The 15,048-nt window shown below is 32.6% G+C and overlaps 1 protein-coding gene across 3 annotated transcripts in view; it reads left to right on the top strand.

Moving 5' to 3' along the window:
• The window catches only part of LOC142323935 (huntingtin-interacting protein 1-like), a 127,991-nt gene that overhangs the window by 98,572 nt on the left and 14,371 nt on the right, over positions 1 to 15,048 (top strand). For all 3 annotated transcript variants that reach the window (XM_075364318.1, XM_075364320.1, XM_075364319.1), the window contains 2 exons: positions 12,221 to 12,382; positions 14,193 to 14,422. In XM_075364318.1, coding sequence (XP_075220433.1) covers positions 12,221 to 12,382; positions 14,193 to 14,422 — 392 coding nt within the window. The remainder of the gene's footprint in view (positions 1 to 12,220; positions 12,383 to 14,192; positions 14,423 to 15,048) is intronic.

The raw sequence follows: 15,048 nt of genomic DNA, 5'->3' as shown, positions 1-15,048 counted from the left end.
CTATTAATCTGAGGCCTAAAATTGCTTCCCGTGTCCCTATACTTTTCCTGAAACCAAATTGGTCTTCTCCTAACACTTCCTCCACTCTCCTCTCAATTCTTCTGTATAGAATTCTAGTTAAGATTTTTGATGCATGACTAGTTAAACTAATTGTTCTGTATTCTTCACATTTATCTGCCCCTGATTTCTTTGGTTTCATTACTATAACACTTTTTTTGAAGTCTGACGGAAATTCCCCTTTTTCATAAATATTACACACCAGTTTGTATAATCTATCAATCGCCTCCTCCCCTGCACTGCGCAGTAATTCTACAGGTATTCCGTCTATTCCAGGAGCCTTTCTGCCATTTAAATCTTTTAATGCTCTCTTAAATTCAGATCTCAGTATTGTTTCTCCCATTTCATCCTCCTCAACTTCCTCTTCTTCCTCTATAAAACCATTTTCTAATTCATTTCCTCCGTATAACTCTTCAATATATTCCACCCATCTATCGACTTTACCTTTCGTATTATATATAGGTGTACCATCTTTGTTTAACACATTATTAGATTTTAATTTATGTACCCCAAAATTTTCCTTAACTTTCCTGTATGCTCCGTCTATTTTACCAATGTTCATTTCTCTTTCCACTTCTGAACACTTTTCTTTAATCCACTCTTCTTTCGCCAGTTTGCACTTCCTGTTTATAGCATTTCTTAATTGCCGATAGTTCCTTTTACTTTCTTCATCACTAGCATTCTTATATTTTCTACGTTCATCCATCAGCTGCAATATATCGTCTGAAACCCAAGGTTTTCTACCAGTTCTCTTTATTCCGCCTAAGTTCGCTTCTGCTGATTTAAGAATTTCCTTTTTAACATTCTCCCATTCTTCTTCTACATTTTCTATCTTATCTTTTTTACTCAGACCTCTAGCGATGTCCTCCTCAAAAATCTTCTTTACCTCCTCTTCCTCAAGCTTCTCTAAATTCCACCGCTTCATCTGACACCTTTTCTTCAGGTTTTTAAACCCCAATCTACATTTCATTATCACCAAATTATGATCGCTATCAATGTCTGCTCCAGGGTAAGTTTTGCAGTCCACGAGTTGATTTCTAAATCTTTGCTTAACCATGATATAATCTATCTGATACCTTGCAGTATTGCCTGGCTTTTTCCAAGTGTATATTCTTCTATTATGATTTTTAAATTGGGTGTTGGCAATTACTAAATTATACTTCGTGCAAAACTCTATAAGTCGGTCCCCTCTTTCATTCCTTTTGCCCAGCCCGTATTCACCCACTATATTTCCTTCCTTGCCTTTTCCAATGCTTGCATTCCAATCTCCAACTATTATTAAATTTTCATCTCCTTTTACGTGTTTAATTGCTTCATCAATCTCTTCGTATACACATTCTACCTCATCATCATCATGGGCGCTTGTAGGCATATAGACGTTAACAATCGTTGTCGGTTTAGGTTTTGAATTTATCCTTATTACAATGACTCTTATCGCTATGCGTCTTGAAATACTCCACTCTCCTCCCTATTTTCTTGTTCATCACGAAACCTACTCCTGCCTGCCCATTATTTGACGCTGAGTTAATTACTCTAAAGTCACCCGACCAAAAGTCGCCTTCCTCTTCCCACCGAACCTCACTAATTCCTACTATATCCACGTTTACCCTATCCATTTCCCTTTTTAAATTCTCTAGCCTACCAACCTTTTTTAAGCTTCTAACATTCCACGCTCCGACTCGTAGAATGTTATTTTTTACTTTTCTGGTGACCCCTTCCTTAGTAGTCCCCACCCGGAGATCCGAACGGGGGACTATTTTACCTCCGGAATATTTTACCAAGGAAGGCGTCTCCATTATTGCTTTTGAAAATGCAGAGCCACATTTTCTTGGAAAAAAAAAAACAGCTGTAGTTTTCCATTGCTTTCAGCTGCGCAGTACTCAGAGGACTGAGTGATGTTGATACGGCCGTTTAAGTCGTCCTGACTCACGCCCCTAACAACTACTGAAAGAGCTGCTGCCCTCTTTCAGGAATCATTCCTTAGTCTGGCTCTCAACAGATACCTCTTCGATATGGTTGCACCTTCGGTCCAGCTACTCTGTATCCCTGAGCACTCAAGCCCCCTCACCAACGGCAAGGTCTCATGATTCATAGAGGAGGATAATTTTTATATATTTTTTTAAATATAATTTTTTTAGTGTTTTAATTAGTACATCGATTTTTTAATTAGTACAAAAAAACATCGATTTTTATTTGCCGTAGTTATTTACACGTATATTTACCAAAATTCGGAAATTTTCTTTTTAATTTTTTATTTTATATTTGATGACATATACATGAAATAAGCATAATTTCAAAGAAATAAAACTCCAATCATACGTTGTTTTTTACTTTTTTTTGCGTGTACCCTGTCGGGTGTATGACATGCCTTTATTATGATATATAACTCCTCGGTGTCATGCACCTGCACAGGTACATTTGCTCTCTTATTCCTCTGAGCCTGCTGCTAGGAACACCGCTAGTTGCACAGATGCCTGAATATAAATTTTTTTTTTTTTTGTCTTCAGTCACTTGACTGGTTTGATGCAGCTCTCCAAGATTCCCTATCTAGTGCTAGTCGTTTCATTTCAGTATACCCTCTATATCCTACATCCCTAACAATTTGTTTTACATATTCCAAACGTGGCTTGCCTACACAATTTTTCCCTTCTACCTGTCCTTCCAAAATTAAAGCGACTATTCCAGGATGCCTTAGTATGTGGCCTATAAGTCTGTCTCTTCTTTTAACTATATTTTTCCAGATGGTTCTTTCTTCATCTATTTGCCGCAATACCTCCTCATTTGTCACTTTATCCACCCATCTGATTTTTAACATTCTCCTATAGCACCACATTTCAAAAGCTTCTAACCTTTTCTTCTCAGATACTCCGATTGTCCAAGTTTCACTTCCATATAAAGCGACACTCCAAACATACACTTTCAAAAATCTTTTCCTGACATTTAAATTAATTTTTGATGTAAACAGCTTATATTTCTTACTGAAGGCTCGTTTAGCTTGTGCTATTCGGCATTTTATATCGCTCCTGCTTCGTCCATCTTTAGTAATTCTACTTCCCAAATAACAAAATTCTTCTACCTCCATAATCTTTTCTCCTCCTATTTTCACATTCAGTGGTCCATCTTTGTTATTTCTACTACATTTCATTACTTTTGTTTTGTTCTTGTTTATTTTCATGCAATAGTTCTTGCGTAGGACTTCATCTATGCCGTTCATTGTTTCTTCTAAATCCTTTTTATTCTCGGCTAGAATTACTATATCATCAGCAAATCGTAGCATCTTTATCTTTTCACCTTGTACTGTTACTCCGAATCTAAATTGTTCTTTAACATCATTAACTGCTAGTTCCATGTAAAGATTAAAAAGTAACGGAGATAGAGAACATCCTTGTCGGACTCCCTTTCTTATTATGGCTTCTTTCTTATGTTCTTCAATTGCTACTGTTGCTGTTTGGTTCCTGTACATGTTAGCAATTGTTCTTCTATCTCTGTATTTGAACCCTAATTTTTTTAAAATGCTGAACATTTTATTCCAGTCTACGTTATCGAATGCCTTTTCTAGGTCTATAAACGCCAAGTATGTTGGTTTGTTTTTCTTTAATCTTCCTTCTACTATTAATCTGAGGCCTAAAATTGCTTCCCGTGTCCCTATACTTTTCCTGAAACCAAATTGGTCTTCTCCTAACACTTCCTCCACTCTCCTCTCAATTCTTCTGTATAGAATTCTAGTTAAGATTTTTGATGCATGACTAGTTAAACTAATTGTTCTGTATTCTTCACATTTATCTGCCCCTGATTTCTTTGGTATCATTACTATAACACTTTTTTTGAAGTCTGACGGAAATTCCCCTTTTTCATAAATATTACACACCAGTTTGTATAATCTATCAATCGCCTCCTCCCCTGCACTGCGCAGTAATTCTACAGGTATTCCGTCTATTCCAGGAGCCTTTCTGCCATTTAAATCTTTTAATGCTCTCTTAAATTCAGATCTCAGTATTGTTTCTCCCATTTCATCCTCCTCAACTTCCTCTTCTTCCTCTATAAAACCATTTTCTAATTCATTTCCTCCGTATAACTCTTCAATATATTCCACCCATCTATCGACTTTACCTTTCGTATTATATATAGGTGTACCATCTTTGTTTAACACATTATTAGATTTTAATTTATGTACCCCAAAATTTTCCTTAACTTTCCTGTATGCTCCGTCTATTTTACCAATGTTCATTTCTCTTTCCACTTCTGAACACTTTTCTTTAATCCACTCTTCTTTCGCCAGTTTGCACTTCCTGTTTATAGCATTTCTTAATTGCCGATAGTTCCTTTTACTTTCTTCATCACTAGCATTCTTATATTTTCTACGTTCATCCATCAGCTGCAATATATCGTCTGAAACCCAAGGTTTTCTACCAGTTCTCTTTATTCCGCCTAAGTTCGCTTCTGCTGATTTAAGAATTTCCTTTTTAACATTCTCCCATTCTTCTTCTACATTTTCTATCTTATCTTTTTTACTCAGACCTCTAGCGATGTCCTCCTCAAAAATCTTCTTTACCTCCTCTTCCGCAAGCTTCTCTAAATTCCACCGATTCATCTGACACCTTTTCTTCAGGTTTTTAAGCCCCAATCTACATTTCATTATCACCAAATTATGGTCGCTATCAATGTCTGCTCCAGGGTAAGTTTTGCAGTCAACGAGTTGATTTCTAAATCTTTGCTTAACCATGATATAATCTATCTGATACCTTCCAGTATCGCCTGGCTTTTTCCAAGTGTATATTCTTCTATTATGATTTTTAAATTGGGTGTTGGCAATTACTAAATTATACTTCGTGCAAAACTTTTGCCCAGCCCGTATTCACCCACTATATTTCCTTCCTTGCCTTTTCCAATGCTTGCATTCCAATCTCCAACTATTATTAAATTTTCATGAATATAAATATTACCTGAATAATAATGATTTTTGTCTCACGAGTACCAATAGGTGTACTTAATGCAGTTTTTTATCCTGTTTTCAAATATGTATATGGAATTTCTCCATCACCCACAGTTTTTTTGTTATTTTAATTTTGTTAAAATATTTTTTAAACGTTTCGTCCATTTGTCCATTGTCAAGTAAAAGTTCCTAGAGCATTGTAAATATGATGGAACCAATGAGCTAACTCAAAGGATAGCATTGTTACTGTTGTGCAACATCAGATGTGTACATACATGACCTAGTGTAGTACACATTCAGAACGATGCTGGTTGTTAGATAGTAGTGAACCAGTAAACATGTCATTGTGAGTGCTTTGTGTGTATGAATTATTGTATATTACATATTTTCAACTTCATTTCTTTTAATTAGTCATTTGTTACAAAATGTCTAGAGTTTGTTTAAATCATCCTAATAATTTTTGTTGTGTATGTGGTTAAGTGATGCTCAAGTTCCAAAGGCAAAACCTTATTCCATTAGTAAAAAAGTGTTATGAACTTTATTTTGGGTGTAAATTCAGGGACCAAACAAGGACCTGGGCTTCACATATCTGTTGTTTCTAGGAAAAAGGCTAGGCTTTTTGTTGCATGGAAAAACGGGACACTCCACATACCATTTGCTATCCCTATGATTTAGAGGGAACCCAAATATCACTCTTCTGTTATTTCTGCTTAGCAAACATTAAAGGGATTATGTCAAAATAAAAAAGTACAGTAGTGTACTCTAATTTGCAATCTGCAATGAGATCAGTTCCACACTACGAAGAATTGCCCATATCAAAACCTCTAGAACATGTGACATTAGATGAAGAGAGCTCAGAGTCTGATGGAAATAAAGAAGAAAAAGAGACAGATTCTAGTGATACAACTGTTGAACAAAGATCATCTGAGCCTCATTTATTGACTCAAGAAAATCTTAATGATCTCATATTAGGATTTAAAGTTATCCAAAAACAGTCTGAAATGCTTGCTTCCTGTCTAAAAGGATGGAATCTTCTCCAAAAGAACACAAAGATGCGTAATCGTCATTCTGAATTTAAAGACTATTTTTCTGAAGAAAATGGCTTCGTGTCTTGTAATGACATTTCTTTTCTTATGGAGACAGTTTGTAATGGATTTAACCCAACATAATGGCACTTCTTTGTTGATTCCTCTAAAGTTACTTTAAAAGTTGTGTTTCTGCATAATGGCAATAAATTTCCATCAGTACCTGTGGCTCACTCTGCTTATGAAAGAAACATATGAAAACTTTAAATTTATATTGGAAAAGCTTCAATATGCAGTGTATGAATAGAATATTTGTAGTGATTGAAGGTAATTGCATTTATTCTTGGTCTGCAGCTTGGTTACACAAGTACTATTTTTTGTGTGAATGGGATAGTAGGGGTAGAAAAAAACATTTCATTAGAAAAGAATGCCTAAACAGAAAAATGTGCGGATTGACTGATACAAATTTTATTACTTTAGAGTATGTTTAAAAGTCTTTGTCTGCCATCTTGGATCTGGCGTATTAAATCAGACTTTTTTTTTTTTAAATAGGAAGGTATGATTTTGTTAATTGTTGTTAAAAAAAAATTATGACACAAACTTTTTCTATAAATGTTTTTATTTTAGAGTTATAAGCAATCAAATTTGCAAAAACGGAAAAATTGCAGTAGTAAAAAAAGGAGATAAAAATGCCCTGTAGTAACTTTTGTATTTTGTATTACTTTCAGAATTAAATCTATAAACAAACTTTTAAACAACTAATATTGGATTTCATGGTCTAAATTCTAATAATAACAGCCTTCATAGTAATAAATAATAATAATTCATAATAATTAACTAAAGGTAGGGTGATAGAGATTCGTTAATTATTTTCAATACTGCTACAGATTAAAATGACTAGATAAACTGATAATACATAGTCACAGTAACACAATTTTAAAATTTAGTTAAATATTTTCAGTCCTAAATTACTTATAGTAAATTGTAGAAAAGATTAAAAAGTTTTGAAATTTAAAAAATGTATAGAGTATTAAATTAGCTGTTACTTTACAATGGAATTTGTATTACATTACAACAATGCAAGTTATTAAATTCTTAATTTGTTTTCTTACTTCATTCAACACTCAAGAAAAGTATTTGATTGTCACTGAGTTAATAACATTGGAAAATCAAATAGTAATGGTTCAAATCATTGTTCACAAATTTTATTACCTTTGTTTATTCATTTAGTTTTATCAAATAATAATGCATCCTCTAAGTGAAACCGAAAGAATAACTTTTGATGATGTATGGGTAGGATGATAAGAGTAGTATGACCTTTACAAGAGGTATGTGATTTAATAGTCGATTTAAAAACAGAAACCAGTTAGTAAATTAACTGTTACCAAGAAAGTACAACAATTTGAAGAAGCCAGTACTGTAAGAAATCGTTCTCAGACTGGGAAACCAAAAACTGTTGCCACTAATGATCACAAAATCATTAGATTTTGTAGACATTTATTGTAAATTTTTTTTGGTGTTTTTGTTGTGAAATGAGTTAACTAAAAACAGGGGTCACAGTGTGGTTCCCTAAATGAAAATTTTGAAATAAATTTTCATTGGTCTCTGTTCGTATCAATTAGCCATTTCTCTTGAGCTGTTCTCTATAGTTTGTTCTAATTTGATCAATATGTATCATCCATGATCTATCTTATGATATTCTACAGCCCTTCCTTTGTAGTTATTCCCTTCTCATTCCCTCAGTAATCATCTTTAATAAAGAATTGAAAATGATATAACACGACTCTTAAACCTGCAGCCTGCCACAAATGTGTTTTTGTGGCCTGCTGCTCAAAAAAAAAGATTTTTTAAAATGTATTTTATTGAATACTTGTTTATTTATAAAATAAATGGGATGTAATTAAAAATAAATTCTTTGATATAAATTGTATTTAATTTCATCCATTACATGTTGATTTGTAAAAAATAAAATACAGTAGTAAATGCACAGAACTGAATTTAGTGAATGCGTAACAGTTAAAGAATTTCTTAAACCAAATGGGTGTACCTCAGTTTTTCTCAAATAAAACTTTTAAAAATCTTAATTTTTAAGTAATAGTACAACTGGTAATTAATAAACTATTACAAGAGAAAGGATTGAAATATGATAACATAAAAAATGCTATAAAAAAATTAAGAAAATTTTCTGTAGAGTACTTGTAAGGTAGTGTATGTTGAGATATGACTTTTCCTAGACCATTACAAATTAGAAATATTGACCTAAGGGTGATAAAAGGTTTAAGACCCCTGGGTATTCATTTTGAACACCATAATATAAATTTTCAAAATTTTTGTCAGCTTATTTATATGTAGGTAAGTAATGAAATTAACAAAAAAATTATACTTTTTGTGACTGATCAACCGAAATTAATTATATAATGGAAATTCCTTTGTTAAAACCTTTTTAATGATACACCACTGATGAAGGTTACATACAAGTAATTAAAATTGTTTTGTCAATAAGTACACCACTTAAATGCTGTACAAATAATATTTTTAATATTATCTTAAGACTGTATCATATAGGAAAACGAAGGTTTTCCACAAGTCTCAGGAAAGACCCATTCAGTTGCCCTAAAGCATAAGACCAAATGTCTGTGCGACAAACGGCTACTGAGCCTCGAAACAGTTTAACAACCAGTATCCTAAATAGCTCGTAGATCTTACCTAACAGCGTGAGCAGACTAAGCGTGGTGCCATACACCACCGGCTTACATGTCCCAACCACTCGTCATATATTTACTAAAATGGGTAGGCGCACCCCTTCAACTACTAAAAATATATATGACATCCATAATAAAATTTATTTCCTCTAGGCAACAATTCGCTGCCACGCCTAGGTCGCTGAATGCCAGAATGCCAGCAAGAACCTGTCTACCATTTTATAGCGCTTGGAGCCATAATAATTGGCTGGCGGTCAGCCATACTCAGGGTTAGTTTTACGTGGTAATGTGGTAAGAGTATTTCCCTTAAGTAAATTACGGATGCCGGTTGAACAAAGCAGCTGCAGCTAGGAACTGTCTAAAAATGTGGCTCTTGCCACATTGACTCACTGCTTATGAATGGCCAATTTTCCCCTTGATCTTGAAGTTCCAGGGTGGCCCAGTCTCTGGCCTCTCCCAGACCAGGGCAGTCAAACATCAGGTGTTCATTTGACTGGACCTTCCTACAGACACACAGCTCATTAGCTGCAAGGCAGATCCGAAACAGATATTGGTTCAAGTTAGCGCGTGGTGAGCACTGGGGTACCCGTTGCCCTTAAAAATGAGCTCGAGGCATACAGTCCTCATAAATCCTGTATAAACTTATACAAGGCTCTTCCCTTGGTCATGGTGTCGCATTCCAGCTGCCATGCTTCCATCGTGAGGCTCTGCAGCCTCTTCCACAGGCGGGAGATGGGTAGCTGAATGAAATTTATATCTGGTACATTGTGATCGCTGTTTCACTCCGGGTCAAAACCACATCCCAAATACCTCTGCCTCCTAGCCTCTTCACAATCTTCGCATGGCTCCCGAACCTTCACCACTAAATGGATTGGGAGAGCCTTTCCCAATACAGTGGTAGCCTTGTAGGAGGTTGTTTTAAAAACACCAGTGAATACAATTAAGTCTCTGCGCTGGGCACTCGTTAAATTTTGAAGAAGTGCTTTATTCATATCCGACCTATGTGCCCAAACGGGGGCCGCATAAGAGGTTATACTTTCGAAGATACCTCGGTACACCATGTACACCAAGTTTTAGGAGTCTGTTCTAGAGTGAATTTTTACCATTACATTTACATTCACATTGCATTATATCTGCAGCTATGTTAGGCCTGGCAAGACAGTAGTAGTAATTGCATTTGCTTACACACACACCTAGACTCGACAGTAGCTGGAAAACTGGTTGGAGAAATATGATAATAATGGGAGACTGCTTCTTTCATGAAAAACTTGATCTATAGATATATCCTAGTTACAATTACCCAGATTTACAGATTGTACTTAAGGAGTATCAAATGAGATTTTTTACTGTATACAAAATGGCATGCCTGACCAGGATTATAAGCCAAGAATATTTGGATGAAAAGCTGAATTGTGTAACCTCTCCACAATAGAGCCTTGCAAAAATATTAATGTATTTTTCAAGAAAGGTTGTTATCTCCTTTTGAGGATTAGTTTGTATCATTTAGTCACCTACAACCAATATGGAATTTAATATATGACAGGTATGCTATAACTGAGTCATAAATTATTTTATTCTATTGAGGCATCTTGGTTATTCAGTCATTTTGCTAAGTTTATTAAATCTCTGATAAGTCTTATTGTTATAAACTTCACTTTTACTTATTTAATATAAGTAAAAATGAAGAAAAACACAATTTTGGAAATTTAACCAAGAAATATTTATTTTAAATTAAGTGGATGCAGCAAAACATTACAGTCAAATTCTTTCAATTTTCGACAGGTCACCAAAGATCTGTGGGATCTGATGTTATGTTGATAGAGGATGATACTTTTCCTATTGATCAGTTCTGGTTGCTTTCTTTTGATTGCTTGGCATAACTTTAAAATTGTTGACAGTGGAAGTTAGAATCACTCATTTAACCAGACAGCAGCTGTTCATAGTGAACTTTCTGATCCCATCATTCACAGCATCACTTTTCTTGGCATCAATCCTGGCTTTGCCACCACTGTTTGTGAAACACATTACTTTGACTGCAATCTTTTCCATACATTATTGTTATACGTGATCCATTTTTCAACACCTGTAATGGGCCATTTCAAAAGTGATTTGATTTTGTTCTGCTTTAGCAACAATTCACGGATGGAAATTTTATAGATTAAATTTTTTCATGTTAAATCGTTTGGTACCCAAAGAGTTTTATCTATCCAGCTTTCTTCAAACAGGCTAATACTGTTCTGTTAAATTTTTAGTTCATTATTGATATCTTGACCGCTAAGGTGCAGGTCTTGCTCAATATTTTTCATATTTCATTAACATTTTAAGTTATTAGCTAACCAGAGAGAGGTCAATCATTGACATCAAAATTTACAGATTGAAAACAGACTTGAACCAGCTTTGTGCCACGCTAACTGATACCACATTATGTCCATAAACATCACTGATTTTTAGCAGCCTGAGTCACGTTCCACCCTTTTTCATAATAAAATTTCAAATTCTGTATTTTCATTAATATTCAATAACTTTTAAATAAATAAACTAATGTAATCACAACTATTCTAAAAATACTCTTATATATGTCACCTTTCAAAAGCATGCAAGTGTTACCAGATTTGGTTAATATTACCAGAGAAGAGTTAATCTGATCCTAAAGCCACCTACCTACCTGAAGAATATGAAGAAACTTTTTCCCCAACCACAATATTTTAAAAACCAATAGATTTATTGGTGCACAGTTATCACCAGCAATCTAAAAAATTTTTTTGCCAAATTTTATATTGTCATGACCGTCATTTGATAAAATAAAAATAAAATTGAATCTAATTTAGCAAAAACAAGATGGCGATCAAAATGTTACAATTAAGTTAACAAATATTATGTATGTCCAAAATATTGTTTTTTTGTTGTATTTTTTTTTATATATAAAAAATAACACTCTTTAAACAATTAATAATGAAAAGTTATTATCATAAGATATGTGGACTGTTTGATAATATTTATTCTGAAATTTCATTCAAACTCTTTCAGTCAAAATTTCAAACTTTCATTGGTTTTTCTGCTATATTATCAGCAAATTTTTATAAAGCTTTAAATTTTTCATTTGCTTTTGAAAATCTGCAGCAGTAAAATATAATACAATGTATTAAATGACCAGCTGTCATACACGGTTAAAAAGTATTTTATTTCTTTTTTTTTGAACTTGTTAAAAATTAAATCTGTTTAATTTATTAATGCACTCTATTCAGTCGCTGAATTCATTTGAGTATGTCTGTCTATAAACAATATATAATAATAAACATATACATGTGTATTTATACATTTGAACAATTTTTTTCTTTTGTAGTACTTTGAAGAGTTTGTTTTACAAAGGAAAAGAAAAAATTATGAGAGTTAAAATAAAATTTTTTTATTTTAATTTTGCAAAAATGTAACGAAGTACTTTCCATTAATGATTAAAATTACCCATTCCAGAATTTAAATATAGTTTGGCTCTTTTGTTTTAGATTACCTGACTGGATTAGTTGAAGCATTAGAAGAGATAGCTGTTTCATTAGAAACAAAATTGAAATTTCAACTTATAACAGAGTTTGCACATCAAACTTCTATGTTTATATTTTGTGGTAAAGCTACATCGAACACTGCATCTGATATAGAGTATGGTGAAAGTATGTGTTCTTTTCTTTTATTAATTTTTAATTATAATTATTGGAAAGGATAATATTATTATACAGGATCATCATTAAAGAATGAGAGGGTTTAAGGCATGAACTAACAAAAACACTTACTCTGTTATATTTTTTTATTTGTCAAATTCTCAATCTCAAAGTTTTGTTACATTATCAATAAATTTCAGTATGCGCCCCTTTGTCACTTGGCAAATGTCCACCGATATCCAGTTTTTGTCCATAAATAATATCTTCTTTTATAGTTGTAATTCTTTCCTTTAGGTGATTCAAGTCAAGTAATTTTTGTGAGTAAACAATACTTTTAATGTATCCCTACTGGGGATTAGGTGTGGACTTCTTAGAGGTCAGAAGTAGAGGGCCCCTTCTCAGCCTGTCTGTCTGCGAATGTTTCATTCGATGCCTGGTTAACGAATGGATTAAAGTCGAGTGTGGAAATAAATTTGTAGTATCTTTTCAAGTTCATCTTGTTGAATACCAATTTAACATATTATGATACAAATTTTCCATCAATAGCCTTTTTAGCAAAGAAAATAGGGCCAATTGCACAATTTTTCACGTAACTGCACCAAACCTTAATCTTAGGTTTGTCACTTGCTTTCTCAAAAATTACATTTGATTTTCAGATCCCTACATTTGTAAATCATGTCTATAAGCTCATCCATTAAGGTGAAAAGTAGCTTTATCTGTAAAAATGACATCAATTAAAAATGGCCTGTTTTCAGTAATTTTGTCTGAAAACCTTTTTATATTTCAGGTTGAGGTTGTTGAGGTGTGCTTCTTTGAAACACACCTCAACAACAATACAGAGACTGATGTAGTGGTTAAAATAGCTATTACACAATTTTTTTGGGTTGAGAATTTCACTGCTATTAACATAATTTTTCAAAATGTCCCTGATTCTTTAATCTGACCTACTGAACCCCCCCACCAATCTTATGTAATTGCACTGTAATCTGTAGATCTGGATGTACTCATGTATTATTAGAAGTAGTAGTAGTAATAATAATATCTACATTGTACATCATTTGCAAGAAGACTGTAGGCTTAGAATCAGCAAGCTGTAGTGCTGCTGAACTGCGAATTCTGAAAGCCTTGGTTTTTTTTTTTACTTCATGACTGTGTTATTGTAAGTAATGATGAAATCAGGAAGGTGTTAGTTGTTGGTAGTATTCATTTTATAATACTTTGTCGTCTTGTTTCTTAACAAACTCATTCCCTGTAGTAATTAGTGATTGTATTTTTGTGTTATCCCATTTTCTTCTTCTCCTTCCTTACTCTAAAAATTTACCTCTTTAAGATTTTACTCATCAACCAAAGAAGGCTTTTTTAATTTCTAAATTTTTATTCTTTATTAAAAGACCAACAAGTTGAATCAGTTTTATTGAATTTAATGATTTGTTTTAATCTACAGAATTCTAGTATGTTTATAAAATTGAAAAAATTAAAATTGTAAATATTGACATCCTTTATTAAAGGTCAAGGAAAACTGAGTAAAACTGGTCTCTGCAATTACTCATTTAATTATTTTAAAATTTTATTTATTCAGTATCACTGTTACATATATTATGAATGAGTTAGTTAGGTTTTGCTTTATATAAATAAGTTGATATACATATTCTCTATCTGAAACAGTTAAGTTTTTTTTTAATGCTGTATATTATTATATTATTTTTTATTTGTGAAAATAAAAATAAAGGATGCGTATTGATATTATAACTGATCAGTTATTGACCGGTAATAAATATACCTATCTTTAATTAATTATCAGTAAATATGTATTTTATTTTAGGAATGGCTGAACATTGTAAAACAGCAGGTAATCATTGTATATCAGTTATAAAGAGCTGCAAGACAAAAGATGCAAGAGATAGTACAATATTTAGAGAAAAGATTCATGAGTTGGCAGCTATGGGTGGAAGTTTAAATGTGAGAGTTACCACTGAACAGATCGGTGATTTGATTGAAGATGAATTAGCAACTATGGATAAAGCTATAGAAGAGGCTGTTAAAAGAATAGAGGTATTTTTAGTTATAATATAATTTATATTGATTAGTTTATTGATGTGATACACTTTCTTATTATTACTTGAGTTTATGTTAATGTGTGTTTTTTCTAAACCTTTAACATATCACAGTTTTGCTTTATGTATCATGGTTTTCTTTTTCTTTGCAGGTTTAACTTTTAAGTATTATTTCCTACCATTACCAAGATACTTTGGCTGTCTTAATTCTACAAATGTTAACATATAGCTTATCTTATAAATACATTTTTATTACTCTAGTTAACATTTGTTTGCACTCATATTTTGAATCTGCAGGTTTGTCACATTATGAATGGTTATTTAATTTTTCCCTGTTAAGTAAAACCTAGGAAATTTTGATAAGTATTACTTTATAATAAGATTTTTCTTTAATAACTTAATTTATTTAAATAATGTGCCTGTTTATTTTTTATTTTTTTATGATTATAGGTTAAAAATTGTTATTTAATATTATTACATATAGGTTTCCGACTGTAATGTTGAATAAAATATCAAAAATAATGCTTTTTAGAATAAACTCCGATAAAATTTGTATTTGAGAATATTGCCTGCCCCATAGTTACTTATAACTTATAACTTATCTTATTTATAACTAAATTAATT

This window comes from Lycorma delicatula, chromosome 4 (assembly GCF_047948215.1).
Source record: "Lycorma delicatula isolate Av1 chromosome 4, ASM4794821v1, whole genome shotgun sequence".
Taxonomy (NCBI): domain Eukaryota; kingdom Metazoa; phylum Arthropoda; class Insecta; order Hemiptera; family Fulgoridae; genus Lycorma; species Lycorma delicatula.
This window is presented reverse-complemented; position numbering and strand designations above follow the sequence as displayed.